The 15,940-nt window shown below is 25.2% G+C and overlaps 1 protein-coding gene across 2 annotated transcripts in view; it reads right to left on the bottom strand.

Annotated features, from left to right (window-relative positions):
- LOC126897089 (regulating synaptic membrane exocytosis protein 1) overlaps positions 1–15,940 on the bottom strand; it is an 89,050-nt gene that overhangs the window by 11,200 nt on the left and 61,910 nt on the right. For both annotated transcript variants that reach the window (XM_050670522.1, XM_050670521.1), the window contains exons 6-12: positions 8,496–8,765; positions 7,133–7,322; positions 6,777–6,959; positions 5,502–5,639; positions 2,063–2,120; positions 1,744–1,976; positions 1,505–1,570 (exon numbers count right to left, since the gene is read on the bottom strand). In XM_050670522.1, the coding sequence (XP_050526479.1) occupies positions 1,505–1,570; positions 1,744–1,976; positions 2,063–2,120; positions 5,502–5,639; positions 6,777–6,959; positions 7,133–7,322; positions 8,496–8,765 (1,138 nt within the window). The remainder of the gene's footprint in view (positions 1–1,504; positions 1,571–1,743; positions 1,977–2,062; positions 2,121–5,501; positions 5,640–6,776; positions 6,960–7,132; positions 7,323–8,495; positions 8,766–15,940) is intronic.

Below are 15,940 nucleotides of genomic sequence, written 5' to 3'. Positions count from 1 at the left end.
GTTGCCATGTAAAAAAATTAATTTGATACCACTTTAAGATACCTCAATAAGTCATAATGAATGATTCTAAAAAGTAATTATTAGCTGATAAATCAAGAAATATAAGTAATTAAAAAAAATCAAATTTTTTTTAAATATTGTATTTATTTTGAGTGTAATCAAGTGATTTATGATAAACCTATCACTCTATATATGAAATTTGTTTTTAATAAAAGTTTTAAGAATCCATTTAGCAATAAGAACATTATAATAAATTTTTAAGTGATTAAAGTTTTTAATTTATTATTCTGTTATTCAACAAGTTAGCAATAATGTCTAAACGACCAAACTCGCACATATATTACGCATAATACAGTATGCATAATACTCCAATTAAATTTTTGAAAAATACCGTATAGCTGTTTTTAATGATATGAATATAGGTCAATGTAAAGTAAAGCACATGGAAATTGCCGAGACATTAATACGTATATAATATAGCGCATAATACAAATTCCTGTTACGTCGGAAAAATAAAAGCACAAACAACCACACACATAACAAACACATATACACATGCGCACGCAAATGCATTGATCAAATTAAAAACCATTGCAATATAGTATGCACGAATGGGGTTTTTTTTTTTAATAATTATTGTATAGCATATAATAGTAACGTGTCGGAATATTGTTTTTGTGTAATATGTGGCTTGTAAAATGACATTTTAAACATAAAACAGCATGTTGAAGGTTATTTAATCTGAATTTGCGCTTTCCGACCTTTTATTGTGGGTGCGTGGCTTAAATAGTTGTACAATATCATACGGAAACCGCAAGTTAATCCGAATTTATTTGGGTGGAACAAATTTTGAAAGTGGTATCTAAGCCCGGGATTACTGAAAAAAAGATAAGTTAACTACCGCTGGAAATGTTTCGTGTATTATTTTATTAAATGTAGCAGTTTTTAAGTACTTTTATGTGATCAAGGGGTATTGATTATTTTTTTACTGGACACGCGAATGTAAATCGTAAATTGTCCTACAAAAGGGACGCACTTTCTGTGTTTGAAAATTGTTTACTTTACCACCATGTGATTCTTTACTGAATTCATACACACCCCGTCGTATAATCGTGTGTCCCAAGGGCAATACAATACCATAAATTCAATTATCGGGTAAAGTTTAAAACGAGATTGCTGGGGAAGACCCATCCCCTGTGGTTATTTCAAAAGGTGTAGGATGTTTAAAATTTTATATTTCTATACATTTATACCCCACAACCACATTATCAGCGAGTTGAAACGTAATCATTGGTAAACACGGTTATCCTACCGATTCAAGTATATTTTTAATTACCCGGAACCAACAATAACAATAAACAAACACGTACACTTTTCTTCGAATTTTCCTAAAAGTCAGAATTCTCAAACCTTCATAATGAGAGATAATATTTTCATTTATAACACATTTAAAGCTATGTTTCATTTTACTCGTTATTAATTTACATGTTGAAAAATAGCTTACTTCGGTGAGCTTTATCGGTCATATCACGTTTCAATATCACTTTTCGCTTGGAACCGGAACGAACACCTAAATTATTATTCCAAGTTAATTAAAATATATGTGAACATATAATGCAAATTATAAGCTTAGCCTCTACATTAACTATAATTTCAAGTAATTTTCACAATGTTTAGATCCATCAATAAGGTCATTAATACAGTATTGTTAATTGTGAAGACAACGGTTTTGATTATGCTTACCCATTACGTTGGGATCAAAATCGACGTCGTGTATTACTATTTTTATGTCCTCGCCTGCTACAGATGTTTGTCTACGAATTGTGTCATTTTGTTCTTGTTCTTGTATAGTTGCTGTAGGTGGCTGGGGTTGCTGTGGTTGTTGTTGTAACCCATCTGTATTACATCGGCCGGAAAATGAATTACGACCTCCATTTCTAGAGTCTGCAGCTGACCGCAAACCACTAATATCCGGCCTGCAAAAGAGAAAAACTTTATGTTTAAAACTACCAAAAAACATTTTTTTATAAAATTATTAGCTAAGTAATATTTTTGTATTTACAATTGAGAGCCACGCCTTCGGGGTCTCCAATCTTCATCACATATATTTTGAGAAGGATCTAAAAATTAAATATTTAATAAATTATTACAATACTCTATTTAGTTAAAGAAATCATTTATGCGCAAGTAAATATATAATGAAAAATTAAAAAAAATCATTCCAAGAACTTAGTATAATAATGATAAGAAACTCCATTCCTCTTTCTTATCGATTAAAACTTTATGAAAAATAATAAGTTTATTCGTTAGAATAAACAAAATAGTGCATGAAAAGTTGTGGTACTGGTTGTCGTTTTACAAAAAAAAATGTTTTCTAAATAGAAGTATATTTTTTTTTTATAAGAATAAACAATTTTTTTCAACTCCTAGGTAGATAAAAAACATGAATAAATTACAATATTTTATTAAAATACAGATAATAAATAAAGAAATATAAATATTGAAGATATAAGATCAGCTGAATAAATGGAACTGCTTATAATATTACATAATATAATCTTGGATCAATAGGATTACGAAACCAATGTGAGCTGCAGTGTGAAATGTACCATGAGATGTCTAGTGAAGCTTAAAATTAAACATCGTCGTCTAAGGTACATAAGTACTTATAGAAAAATGATTTTTTGAATTAGAAAAAAACAAGCGCACGATTTTTATTGAAACTATGAGCGAACATGCCTACGAAATTATAATAATGAAGACATTTTTCAAAGTCTCATAAAATAAAAAAATAATATTATATTTATATTGAAAGATATGTCATTTCACAAATATTTAATGAATTTATTCACTTTTAAAATAATTATAAAATAAATAACTTTAATGTTACTTATAACAGATATGATTTTTCGTATAATCGAGTTAATCAATCATTGGACAAACTAGATACCATGGGGGTAATAATCTCTTTTTTTTCCATCACATTATTTCAAAATATGTTAAATTAGTTTTTATATCAATATTTTTAGTTATTTTTAAAGAATTATCTCCAAAAGTATCTACAATTTTTATAGGAGAGAAAAAATAAACACGATATCATATTTTATATTATATAATCTCTTATAAAACTGTAATAGACACTATCATTTTTTCAAAATTGATTGATTTGACTAAAAGCTGTTTTACAGACATTTTAAATATAGCACATCTATATACTATAGAGTAAATGTAAATTACTCTAAAGAAATTTACACTTCTACAAAACCAAAGAAATCAGTTTACTTCTAAAGTATTTAGTTTGTTCTTATAATAAAATAAAATCTGCAGATATTGAATTGTAACATTATTACACTATAAAATTGTGTAATATTTTTACAGGAAGTAAACAGTGACTATAAATTTTGTACCTCTCAATATCTTAGTATTTCGGGTCTTCACTATTTATTTATTTCCCTAGTGAATTTTTAAACTTCGTCTCAAAATTATTATAATGAGAATGTCTACAATTGAAATGAAAATTACAATCTGCATTTTAATGTTGTTCCTTTATTACATAAATTAAATAATCAAGATATAGGGCATGATACACGCTGTAAATTGTCTGCCTGTTATCTTTCAAATAAAAAATTATCAAAAATCAATTGGACTACTCTACTTTTATTTATTAAATGTTTCGTTGTATAATCACGAATTAATCAATATTAATCTTGATTGTTTTAAAACACTTCAAAATATTATCAATCATAACATTGGTATAGTCCGCAAGGAAAACATATTAATATGTGATGTATTTTCTATTTTTCACTGAGTATATGCATAATGTTAACAAAAAGTAGTATTACTAAGATAGTCACGTGCACTCAAAATAAATGTTTTAAAATGCTTACTTTATGAAGGACAAACTTCAAACAACGCAATATTTTTGTTGTGTATGATAGGTATGAACATTATTATCATAAAATAACACTATACCTACTATTGAAAATCCTTACAAGATGGAATAATTAGCTTCGGCTAAAAGGGTCTGACATATTTAAACACAGAAAAGTTATGATGTTTATTATCCAACTAAATTTGCATAAGTCCAATAATAATGGAGAATTCGCCTCTCTCTTCCAAACACTAGCACATACATTCTAATGTATTTATACCATAAATAGTTAAGACTAGAGTAACAGTTCAGCATTTTTTCTTTTTGTATGATAGTGTTATGAAATTTTCGATAATATAAAACTGAGAGAATTTTTATTGAAGAACTTTAAATTTACTATTTTCTTTATTTAATCATCTCTTAATTTAATTTTAAGTAATTGTGAATATATTAAAAACATATGTCATTAGACATTTCTCAGCCTTGTTTTGCCAAGATATAATATGTTAATAACTTAAAATAGTTATTCCACATATCTCAACAACCTATTGTTCTCTATAATTTTTTATGGTATTAACCACCGAAATACTGATACAAATTTGGATCTGGCATTTTCTAAATTTAATCATCTTTGATTTTATAAGCTAGTTAAATATGTTTGTTGTCATTCAATCAAACAAGTGCTTGAAACTAAAAATGACAAAAACATATTTCTGACATTACTTTTATTTAAAAGTAATCGAGATGGTTGCATGGACAAATCCAACTGTAGTATAAAAGCTAAATAAAAACATATAATTACGTAGTTTTTTTTTTCTTTTAGTTTTCAAGTTTAATATTAATATTTGTTTATCTTTTATAAAATAGAAAATACAACTAAAAATGTTACTTAACGATATTTATTATTTCATAAAAACCAACACAAAGAATAAGAAAATATAACTTATTAATTTTATTATATAGTTTTTATACTACATGTAATTCGTCTATCCTAATTGACTCAATCACTTACAAAATAAAAGTAATATCCTTATTTAGAATTTATTTTCTATTAAGTACCATTAAATTAAAAATTATTATGATAAAGCTAGATTAAAAAATAAATGATTGCAATCTCTCTCTCTAAAAATAGAGGTGTTAAATCTTATTAGGTAACTTTTTTGGATATAACTCAATATACCATAAATAGTCAAAAATAAATTATTTTTGCATGTTTTATTAATTTTAACTACATAATTTATTGCATATTTCAAGGATTTTTATATGATTAAATGTTTATAATTTTAAACAATTCAGATGCACATTAGCCGGACTCTAATTATGACTAACAACAAACATTATTATCAATAAACCATTTTAAAATTACCATACAAACGATTATATGTATATATTCTATTAAATTTATACTTTTAATAGAAATTTCTGAACTTATAACACTATTGTATGACACATTTTTTTGTCAAACCCTAGTCGGCTGATCTTTCCATAATCAACAACATTATATTATTTGATAAATATGATTCTATATTTAGTGTAATTAAAAAATACAATTTTACACGTATATGTTTTACTTAGAATATAATTTTACTTGAATTTCAAAATTATTCGTATTATTAAATTTATGTTATACCTTTTAGTGACTGTAAATTATTTCCACTATCATCATCCGGTTGAGTACGAAAACTCGATCTACGATTTGCTGGCGATGAAGCTTGATCCAAACGATTTTGGTAAACATCATAAGCAGACGCTCTTCTTGGCAATTGAGCTGTAAGGATACACGAATAATAAAAATACAAGCCGATCATTAATAGGTTAAAAAGTTAAAAGTTTAAGATAAGTTAGGTACTCGTTTCTCTTTTGGCGAGTTTAACTTTTAATTAAACTAGTTAATTTTTAAACCTGAATATCGTATTGAATTTAAGTATACTACAATAACGTAAAAATAATGTTAATTTACTATTAGTTACTTTTAATTTAACTTAATATACTATTTTCAAAATTAACTTAACTTTAACGAGTTAAACAAATGTGTAAACTTATCCAGCTTTGTCTAAATCAGAATATCTACTATACCATTAAAAATAATAATGTAATAAAATCGTATCAAATTTATAATTTTAACCTCTTACAAATAAATTTTGTTAAGCTAATTTTTTCNAATCGTATCAAATTTATAATTTTAACCTCTTACAAATAAATTTTGTTAAGCTAATAACACAATTTTTATCAATGAATCATCAAATATATCAAAAGCGTTACTAAACGCGTTCCAAATTTATAAATATTTCCTTAACACTTGGTGTTAGATATATCTAAGAAGTTATAATATGTAATAAAAAAAAGTTTATCTGAAAATTACTTTTTGTTTTTACTAATAAAACAAGAACTTTATTGCTACGTGTGTTCGAAATTCAAAATAAATTATTAGAATTCGAACAGTTCAACATCTATCTTGATTTAAAATCTGCAGGTTTATACATTTCTAATAAATTTACATAAATTTTAGATTTTTAATAAGGATTTAATTTTTTTTTTCTTTCATTAATTTAGAATTAAACAAGATTGATCAATGATTAAAATCTTAGGTTATTATTTGTATTCATACCATCATTTATTTACTGTATACGAATTTTATCATACCATTATATTTTATCAATCGAGAAGTTCATAAAAATATGAACGTGAATGTTTTCATTTAATAAAAAAATTCATTTTTCGATAGCCATGATATTATATTTTTAATAAAATATTATGAAATACATATAAATTTAATTGAACTTTGTTCAATATTAATTGAGGTATCATATATTTTAAATTTAAACGTCTCGATAATTAGATTGAAAAATATTTCGTTAAATACTGAAAAAATTAGCTTATTTATTATCATGAAAAAATAAATTACCTTGTCCATCTGCTGTCAAATTTGACACAGCACCCTGTATACCTTGCCCAGTTCCTGTTTTTATATCATCATCGTAACTGTGCTGCTTTTGCACCCTAGACTTTCTTCTAACCCTCTGAACTGCACCACGAGCACCCCGCCTCCATCGATTTTCTGCATCTTCAGGGTCATCGATGGATTCGTCTAAGAGCAATAAAATTAATTTTATTAATTTTTTATTCAAAAAAACTTGCTTAAAAATAATTCTGGAGTATCTAGATATTCATGTTAAAATTTTATGTTTATGTAAATTTAAATTATATTAATTCAAGACTGCACGTGGGAATAATATTAAAAAGTAAAATTTAATTGTTTACCAGTTGGTATAGATATTTTTGACTCTCTGCGAGATTCGTTGAATCGAAAAACAGATGGTTGAGACTGATTCGTATTTTGACCAACAACTGCACCAGCAGATCCACGTTTTTGCCTCAAACCAGTATCTCTACTCCATAATTTATCGTCTGTAATTCTACTTCTATCTCCAACTTTAAGTGCAGCCGCAGCCTAAAAAATTAAACATAAATGTCATATGTATTTAATATCTGCTAAAAACTTTAATTTCATTGAGTAACTATTAAATAATACTATTAAAGCTATATACTAAAATTATTTCAATATTTAAACTTAAAATAAAAAAATTATATCAATTAATAGTTACTAACTTATGTTTTACCTATTTACTAAATGAAGTTTGAGACTTGGCATTACAACTAAAGTAGATAAAATTATAAAAACAATATTAGGATTGAGTCTCTGGTAAAAATGAAATTTAATCAACAAGAACTAATATAGAATAAACATTGCACAAAAATACACGTATGGATTCTATTCAACAATGTTAAAATATTATTTTTTAATTAATAATAGTTTATTATTCATGAAATATTTAAAACAATAAAAAAATTTAAGGGTATTATGTTGAATTTTTATAAAGATTGCTGTTGTAAAAAAATTTCATAAAAATTTAACTGAAAAAAGAGTATTTAGCTCAAAATTATTTTTTAATTTATTTTAAATAATCTGATCTAAGGAATAGAATATTGAAGACAAACTAAAAGCAAATAAATATATATACAAAAAAAAAAAAAGTAAAATAAAATAAGTTTTATCAAATATTACATTAATTGATAAAAATATTATAATATCGACTAGTAAAAAAAAAAATTTAATTAACGCTTTCACTACTTTAGAAGAGAAAATAAATAAAGCTTACATTATTAGCTACTGTTCAATATATCTAGTTTTATAAAATAAATCTGTTTATTTTTCTATTTATTATTATTTTTAAATACTGGAAGATTAAAAAAAATGTGTTTTTTTTTATTTACTAAGCATAAAGTATTAAATTATGTTCGTTCTCTACAGTCAAATATTAGTAATGACATTTTCATAGTAGCGTGTTAAGTTCAGTAAGTAGAAGGATGTAAAATTGATTATTTTTTTTCAATTACTTTTATTTCTCAAACATTTTTTGCTGATGATGTTAATATTGTTCCCGAGATGCGTATGAACGATTTTTTAGTATTTTTTGTGACCTTTTGAATAAAATATTTTTTAGGTTTAAATTAATGTTTTAAATGTATTTGTTATTTTAACTGTATTTTATTCGAACATAAAAAAATCGTTAAAACAAAAAGGACATTATTACGGTAATTTAAATAATGATAAACGCATTACCTTTTCCATATCTTTTAGCGTTGCTGGTGAAACGTCCGAGTGTCGCCTAAGTTCTGGTGACCGTGGTGGTGCTAACCCCGAGCCCAGTGATCCATTACCGGATCCACTACCTCCAGAGTTCCTTCCGATTTTAACATCCGAATGCCGCCGTTGTAGAGTATCTACTATAGGCACGTCTAATAAACTATCTGTAGAATTTTGTGCTAATACTGGTTGTAGTATGGAAGTGTTATGTTGTTTTCTTCGGCAAATGCTACAGCACCACGTGTTCTGAAATACAGCAGATTAAATATATTTAATATAAATACTTAAATAAAATTATTATACAAATAATACGAAATTTAACGTGGTTCTTTTAGAGCACAATAAGTGATGATATTTATTTGAAATTGAATAATTACTATAAATAGTACATAATAATTAATAAATAATCGGGTCTCTTTGTAAACACCAAAAATTTATTTATTTAAATTATAATTTACAGTCAAAACCGCTTTTTATTTGTCCACTTATGAATAACTCTCTAGAAAAACACCTCTATTATTTAATTGCAATATTTACTTATATAAACGCAAGTAGAAGTAATTTTTTTTTTTTATTTATCCAATATGTACATATAATTGTACATATTATACAATATGTATATTTTGTACAATTATAATGTATAAAGTATATTTCTTTTTAAGTTTTTAAATATTTAAGGGTAAGACTGGCCCAGTAACTGTAGGTTTCATTCCAGGATTAATAGTTAGGAAACCTCATCTTTTTAGAAGTCAGTTATAATCCTTTACAGAATATAAAATATAAATTCGTATTTTTTGAATTTCTATTACACATTTTAATATTACACATTTTTAGATTAAATTCTTAATTTTATTTAAAAATAAATATGAATGAAATTTATAATTAAAGTAACATTTAGAGTAAAAGACATAATTTTCATAATTAAATTTTAATATATTAATAAAATAAGCAAATCCGAAAATTGATTAATTGAATTAATGAGTTTTACAGCTATTTAAATAATCGGGGATTTTCTCAATTCGATTAGTATAATTGAATAAGAAATACTTTTTTATAAAATCAATGTCAATAAATTATATTAAACTATTTAAAAAATTTATATTTGATGAAATTATATTTTCATTCATTTTTTAAGTCCGTTATTTTCTTACCATATAAAATATACAAAAACTAAATAAAAAAAGTAGATTATCTAACTTTTATGAATTCATTTAGAAATTTCCCCTTTGAACTAGTGTTTTAATTTAAGTATTTAGGTTATTTTTCAGTATTCTATATACAGTTTATTACGATAAATCTTTTTTAAGAAAACTTTTCTTTAAAAAAATTATTCAACCATGAAATTTGGAATTCTATTCACATCTGTAGGCAAATTGCCTATTCAAAATGCCGCGTTAAGAAAAAACATTGAAAATATTATTAAATTTATATAGTCTTCATTCTTATCATCAATATTGAAAATATAATCTAAATAAGAAATTACGAATGACAAGGCAAATTTCACAATATTTACAGAGATAAAACCCAATAAACTATTTAGCTTTATAATTTTCGAATTATTACTAGTAAACAACTATTTTACAATTTTAAATTAAAAACAACTCACTAGTACGTATACTCTTAAATAATTGGGAAAATTATATTTTAAATAAAATATTTAAATATGAAAATCAATCAAATAGTAAAAAAAAAAATGCCTTTTAGGCAATATTTTTGTATAAATATTTAAATTTATACGAGCTAAAAAAACTACTTTCGTATAATTTAAAAACAAATGTTCTAGTTTGAATAAAAGAGTACTTATTATTATAATTTTTTTACTAACTAGTTGAAGAATGAAGAAGTAGAAGAAGACCAAAAAAAAAAAATACTGGAGGTATGTTATTGAATGCGATATGAGAACTGTTGCATGATGTGCTCGTAGATGATTTGGAAGATCGTGTTAAGTGAGAGTTTAAGAAAAGGGTGACCGACCCCAAGTAGTTAGGATAAAGGCGAGGAAAAAGAAGAAGAAGATTGTTGTACTAACTAGTGTTGACAACCAATTTAAAATTTTGTACACTTATCATTAACGAGTACAAGAAAAATGATAGACAACAGTACAAGTGTAGCAAGAGAACATCTTTAAATGAAAGCAAAATAAGATAAATGACTAACAGAGTACTGTGCGTTAACATAAACTAGAATGGTGTTGGTGAAATGAGTTATAGCCGAAAGCGTAGACAAACCAAACTGGGTGGGTAGACACTGTTAGTGATTAAATAAATTATAATCACATAGTCTTTTTGTAAAAACCAAAGCCAGATCAGTTAAAAGCGAGTACTGTCGTAGAAAGAGATTAGGAAATGTTTTAATGGGGAAATCGTTATACGGATACTCCTTAATGCTTGTGTGTTACTCTAAGAGACAGAGAATGCATACGGAATATGCGGGGCACGCAGCACATGTCATTGAAATCTAATCACAATGGCTCGATCGGTTGATCCATGGCTGTACACTTGAGCTTCATTAAATCCATGTCAATCCCAGGGTAGAATACATTTTTTTTCAATAACGACACACCATTAAGATTACAATTTTTCGAATGTCACGTAATCAGCTGTTACCCTTATGATATTTTATATCAATAAATTTAACTATTTATATTCATGTGAGAACAATAAACTTTATAAGAAAATAAATTTTGTTTATGCTTAAAAAGAATACGTTGTTGGGTAAAACACATACTAAAATATATTTGAGCGTAAATCTTTTAAAAACTGACCATTTAAATAATAATGAAGATGCTTATATTGCTATAAAAACTTCAAAGAAGTTTAAACTAAAAAGTCGGTCAAAAGAATTCATCTAATCAATAATTTCTTCCTGTATAGTATAAAACTCATTATATATTAAAAGAACCGTGTTTAAACAAACAGCGGAAATAATCGACAATGTTCAGTTTTATGATTTAATTTATTTTACATGGCTTCAACTAAACAATCAATGACCCCTGTGAAAAGTCACATGGTTCATTAATTGGTTTCAAGACTAGTTGTCAGTCAAATCGTATATTTTTTAATAAGTCTATTTTCAAAAATGTCTATAAATTCAAGTCTATTAATAAAATGTCTAAAGTACGTCTATTCTAGTTTTAGCGTTATATTTTCAATTTAATTTAGAATGGTTTAATAATGTAACATATTTAAAAATGACATGATAAATTCAATATTATTACCTATAGTAATTATTTAAGAAAATATTATTCATCAACCCCCGAGTATTGTTTAACTTTATAACTAATCACTCTTAGATTAACATAGTGTAATCAGTAAGTTTTATCTTTCTAGAAATACTAAGTAGAAGCGGTCGACCTAGCTCAGTCGTGAATGCATTGTCAAACAGTGTGTAGGTACTCCGTTGCACTGGTCTATGTAGGTTTTTCCACCTTCCTGGCATAAGCAATAGCTTTGAGAGGAGGCGTTAAAAATGATAAATTATTTAACAATGGTTGTACTTTCTCATTTACAATATTCTCGGCTTTTCGCGAAAAATATTTAAAGGCTGATTGTTGTCCGTTTTATTTGTTTGATATATGTTTAATTACTGATTCCTCGCTTCAATTTCAGCAGGGTTCCTCTTTTAAAATAACAACTTCTCGTTCTTCTGCTCTACTGCTATTTATACAAGTTGCATTGCAAATATCTCTTAATTTATATTTTCAGCATAATGGCTGTTCAATTTTGCTCGGTTTTTGTAAATGATAATTGAAATTTTTGACGACCAAAAGATTCTAATTTTTAGTTGATTTTAAAATGATCGGTTGTATTTTAAGCGTATTAAATGTAAAAAATTTTATAGTTAGGTGTTATTTAGATCTTTTTCCGTAAAACCATTCGTTCAAAGTTATACAGGAATGTATAATATACTGTAATAGTACATTGAAAAAAGATATTGTGAAGTAAGATAAGTATTGTAAATATGTAACGTGTGACAATATCGGATAGGATTTTTATGTTCGTTTTTTAGCGGTGGCGCTGGTGAGGTGTTTCCATACATCGTAGGTGTGATAAGAAGTAATATAGGTAATTGGTTATGTTTTTTTTCATTAATACACATTTTTTCTTCTTACTTCTAGTATAAATTAAAAGTAACAACATGAATTCATGATGAATTCAATGGATTAATTAACTATGTTTGAGAGAACAGTGAACAAATGCGCACAAATATCAACTAAACTCCTAAACCAATGAACACGGTATGACAGCAAAGACGGAATTAAGGCCAGAAATTAAACTACTACTACTCAAATGCAGTTCATTCACATACTTTACAACACATCGGGATTAATATGTTTATTTTTATATAAATACTTGTATAAATATTATTATTGTCTAATATAGAAAATTATAATTTGCTTCTTATGTTAACAAATAATAATCAAACCAATCTTTTTATATTTGTAAAATAAAACAAATACCATTTAATAACATACCAATATTACTTTAAAAAGTCAATAAATATTTGTTCCGCTATAATTATCCTAAATACACCATTGTGTCGACATATAAAATTTATGCTTAAATTTTTTATTTGTTATATCTAAGAATTATTTTTCATTTAAAAATCAATATTTATTTAATTGAAACGAGCAGTGTTAAATGTTATACAAATAAAAATATACCAATTTTTTATTAAGTATCAAAAATTAATTAAAGTAACTTATTATGTATTTTATATATGTATTATGTAAAATTAACTAAATAACAAATTGATATTATTTTTGTGCAACAGAGAATAATTAATATTAAATATAAAATAATTTCGATGAATTTTCCACTAGATGTGGAAAAGATATATTAAAAATCACAAATAGTAATTAATTTGAATAAGCTAACCACAATGATTTAAATGAACATTGCAAAAGGTTTATCCAATATAACGTTTAATATTCACATTGTTCTTTTGTTTTATAGGATATGAATATACCAACATGAATGTTTTTGAGCTTTACAGCGATAACGTTTGCAAGGGTAGCATATAACAACGAAGTAAATGTATCATGATGGCATATGATAGCCAAAAAGTAAACCTTCGCGCCTGCGATGATGAATGATTGCCAAGAGTTATTTAAACGTACCCATCCCGTACTTAATCACTGCCGGCACCACGTTTTTAAAACCTCTCTACGAAAAGATTGGTAAAGTATGCAAACAGGACAAAGGGGAGGTCGAGAAAAAACGTTAATAATGTGATGAAAAGGGTTTCGGACATAAAGGTCTTGAATTAATTTCCGGACTGTACTTTTAGAATTTATTCACTGAGCTTAAACAATAACATAAAAATATTTGTTATTAGTGTGCATATGTATTATTATTTTATCTTTCTCGGTATTTATTTAACAAAAGTAAAAATAAGAATTAAAAAAATAAAGTATAAAGATATCAATATCCGGCTAACTTTAAATCTTCTAAAAGTTGAGATCTGACACTAATAATTGACAGTTTAATAACCGTATCTCGAATTTATAGTTTCTTATCGAATACTTAAAAAAATATATTTTTCAAGAGACAATTATATTTGCAATAGAGTTATAATAACTCAAATAATAAATTGGGAAATAAATCAAATTTCTTCTAAGATTTCGGCTTTTTATTTCTAAATGTAAAATCAAATATTGTATGATAATATTATATGATGAATTAATATTTTATAAGCCAAATTTATAATTATCTAAGTACTTTTTATAAAAATGATCGTATCTATTAATTCGTGTAATGCTAAAATTTAAATTAAAAACTATTAATCTATTATTAATCACCAAAAATCTCTATTATACCTATGAAAGTTTTATAATAGTATATTATTTTAATGTAAAAAACTAAATATAAATTTCTTTTTACATTGTTAAAAGTCAAAATATTAATAAATAAAAATACATAACTGAAACACAAAGTGGTAACTTTATTAATTTATTGACAAGAGCAAACTAGTCTCAGCTTATTTAAAACATGTACGTTTTTTTTTTTATCTTGTTATGTGATCTTACAGTACATTCATGTTACACATGCATACAATCATATCTCGTGACTCAAAATACACAATTAATATCAACTTCCCTGAATTTAAAAAAAGGTGTTGGATATTCTGAGTGAATTATTTATTTTTGGTCTCAACCTATAATACTTTGTATACATGTCACCTTAAAAAATCATTTACAAAAAGGAAATTTTGGTTGTAAATTCAACATTTATCTTCAAAAAGAAATAAAAGAAAGTCTTTCTTAAAATAATCTACAGTAAAATTATGAGATTTATGTTATATATTATTACATTTACATTAATACAAATAAAATACCAAAAATATATTTAAATAATTTCAAGATTAATAACAAATCTAACTAAGAAAATAATTTATGATTACACAAGAATTATACTGAATATCAATATTAAATAGTGTTCTTGTTTGTAATTTGTATTTGATACAAATTCTTTATACATATATACAGGGTGATGTTTTTATCATAACCCACTCAATTGTTCACAGAATAAATATATTTAAACATTTTTTTTTTTTTTGGTTATCTTTAGTTACACATTATTCTTGAATTATTAACTATTTAAAACTTTTTATGTTCATCCCTTATGCCTTGTAAGGGTGTCAACTTTGTTTTTTTAAATGGGAACACATATTTTGAATTTAATAAAATGTTTGGATTTTTAATTCAATAGTAAATGGCATTTGAATNTATTTTGAATTTAATAAAATGTTTGAGTTTTTAATTTAATAGTAAATGGCATTTGAATTTTTAGTATAACTTTATTTGTTTATTAGATATAAACATTTAAAGTTTCAAATTTTTGAGTTAATATATATGTATAATACACAAGGTATTACAAATACAGGTAGCTAAATGATTTTTTATGACATCAATATTCGCAGGAACACAGAATTGTTATTATCAATGGTAGTAAGGCATATTGTTGTGAGTTTATAAATACATTAACTGATAATACAAAAAGTATATCTATTGATAATCATAATTGATAATAAACAATCCGTGACTGAGACAGCAATGTCATAAAAAACCAATTAGCTACCTGTATTTACAATCCCATGTGTATTATACATGTATATTAACTCAAAATTTTGAAACTTTAAATGTTTATATCTAATAAGCTAATAAAGTTATATTAAAAATTCAAATGCCATTTACTATTAAATTAAAAACTCAAACATTTTATTAAATTCAAAATGTGTGTTCCCATTAAAAAAAACAAAGTTGGCACCCTTACCAGGCATAAGGGATGAACTTAAAAAGTATTACATAGTTAATAATTCAAAAATAGTGTGTAACTAAAGATAACCAAAAAAAAAAAATGTTTAAATATAATTATTCTGTAAGTAATTGAATGGGTTATGATAAAAAAATCACCCTGTAT

The sequence above is a fragment of the Daktulosphaira vitifoliae genome, unplaced genomic scaffold, assembly GCF_025091365.1.
Source record: "Daktulosphaira vitifoliae isolate Bord-2020 unplaced genomic scaffold, ASM2509136v1 Scaffold_1, whole genome shotgun sequence".
Classification (NCBI taxonomy): Eukaryota; Metazoa; Arthropoda; class Insecta; order Hemiptera; family Phylloxeridae; genus Daktulosphaira; species Daktulosphaira vitifoliae.
This window is presented reverse-complemented; position numbering and strand designations above follow the sequence as displayed.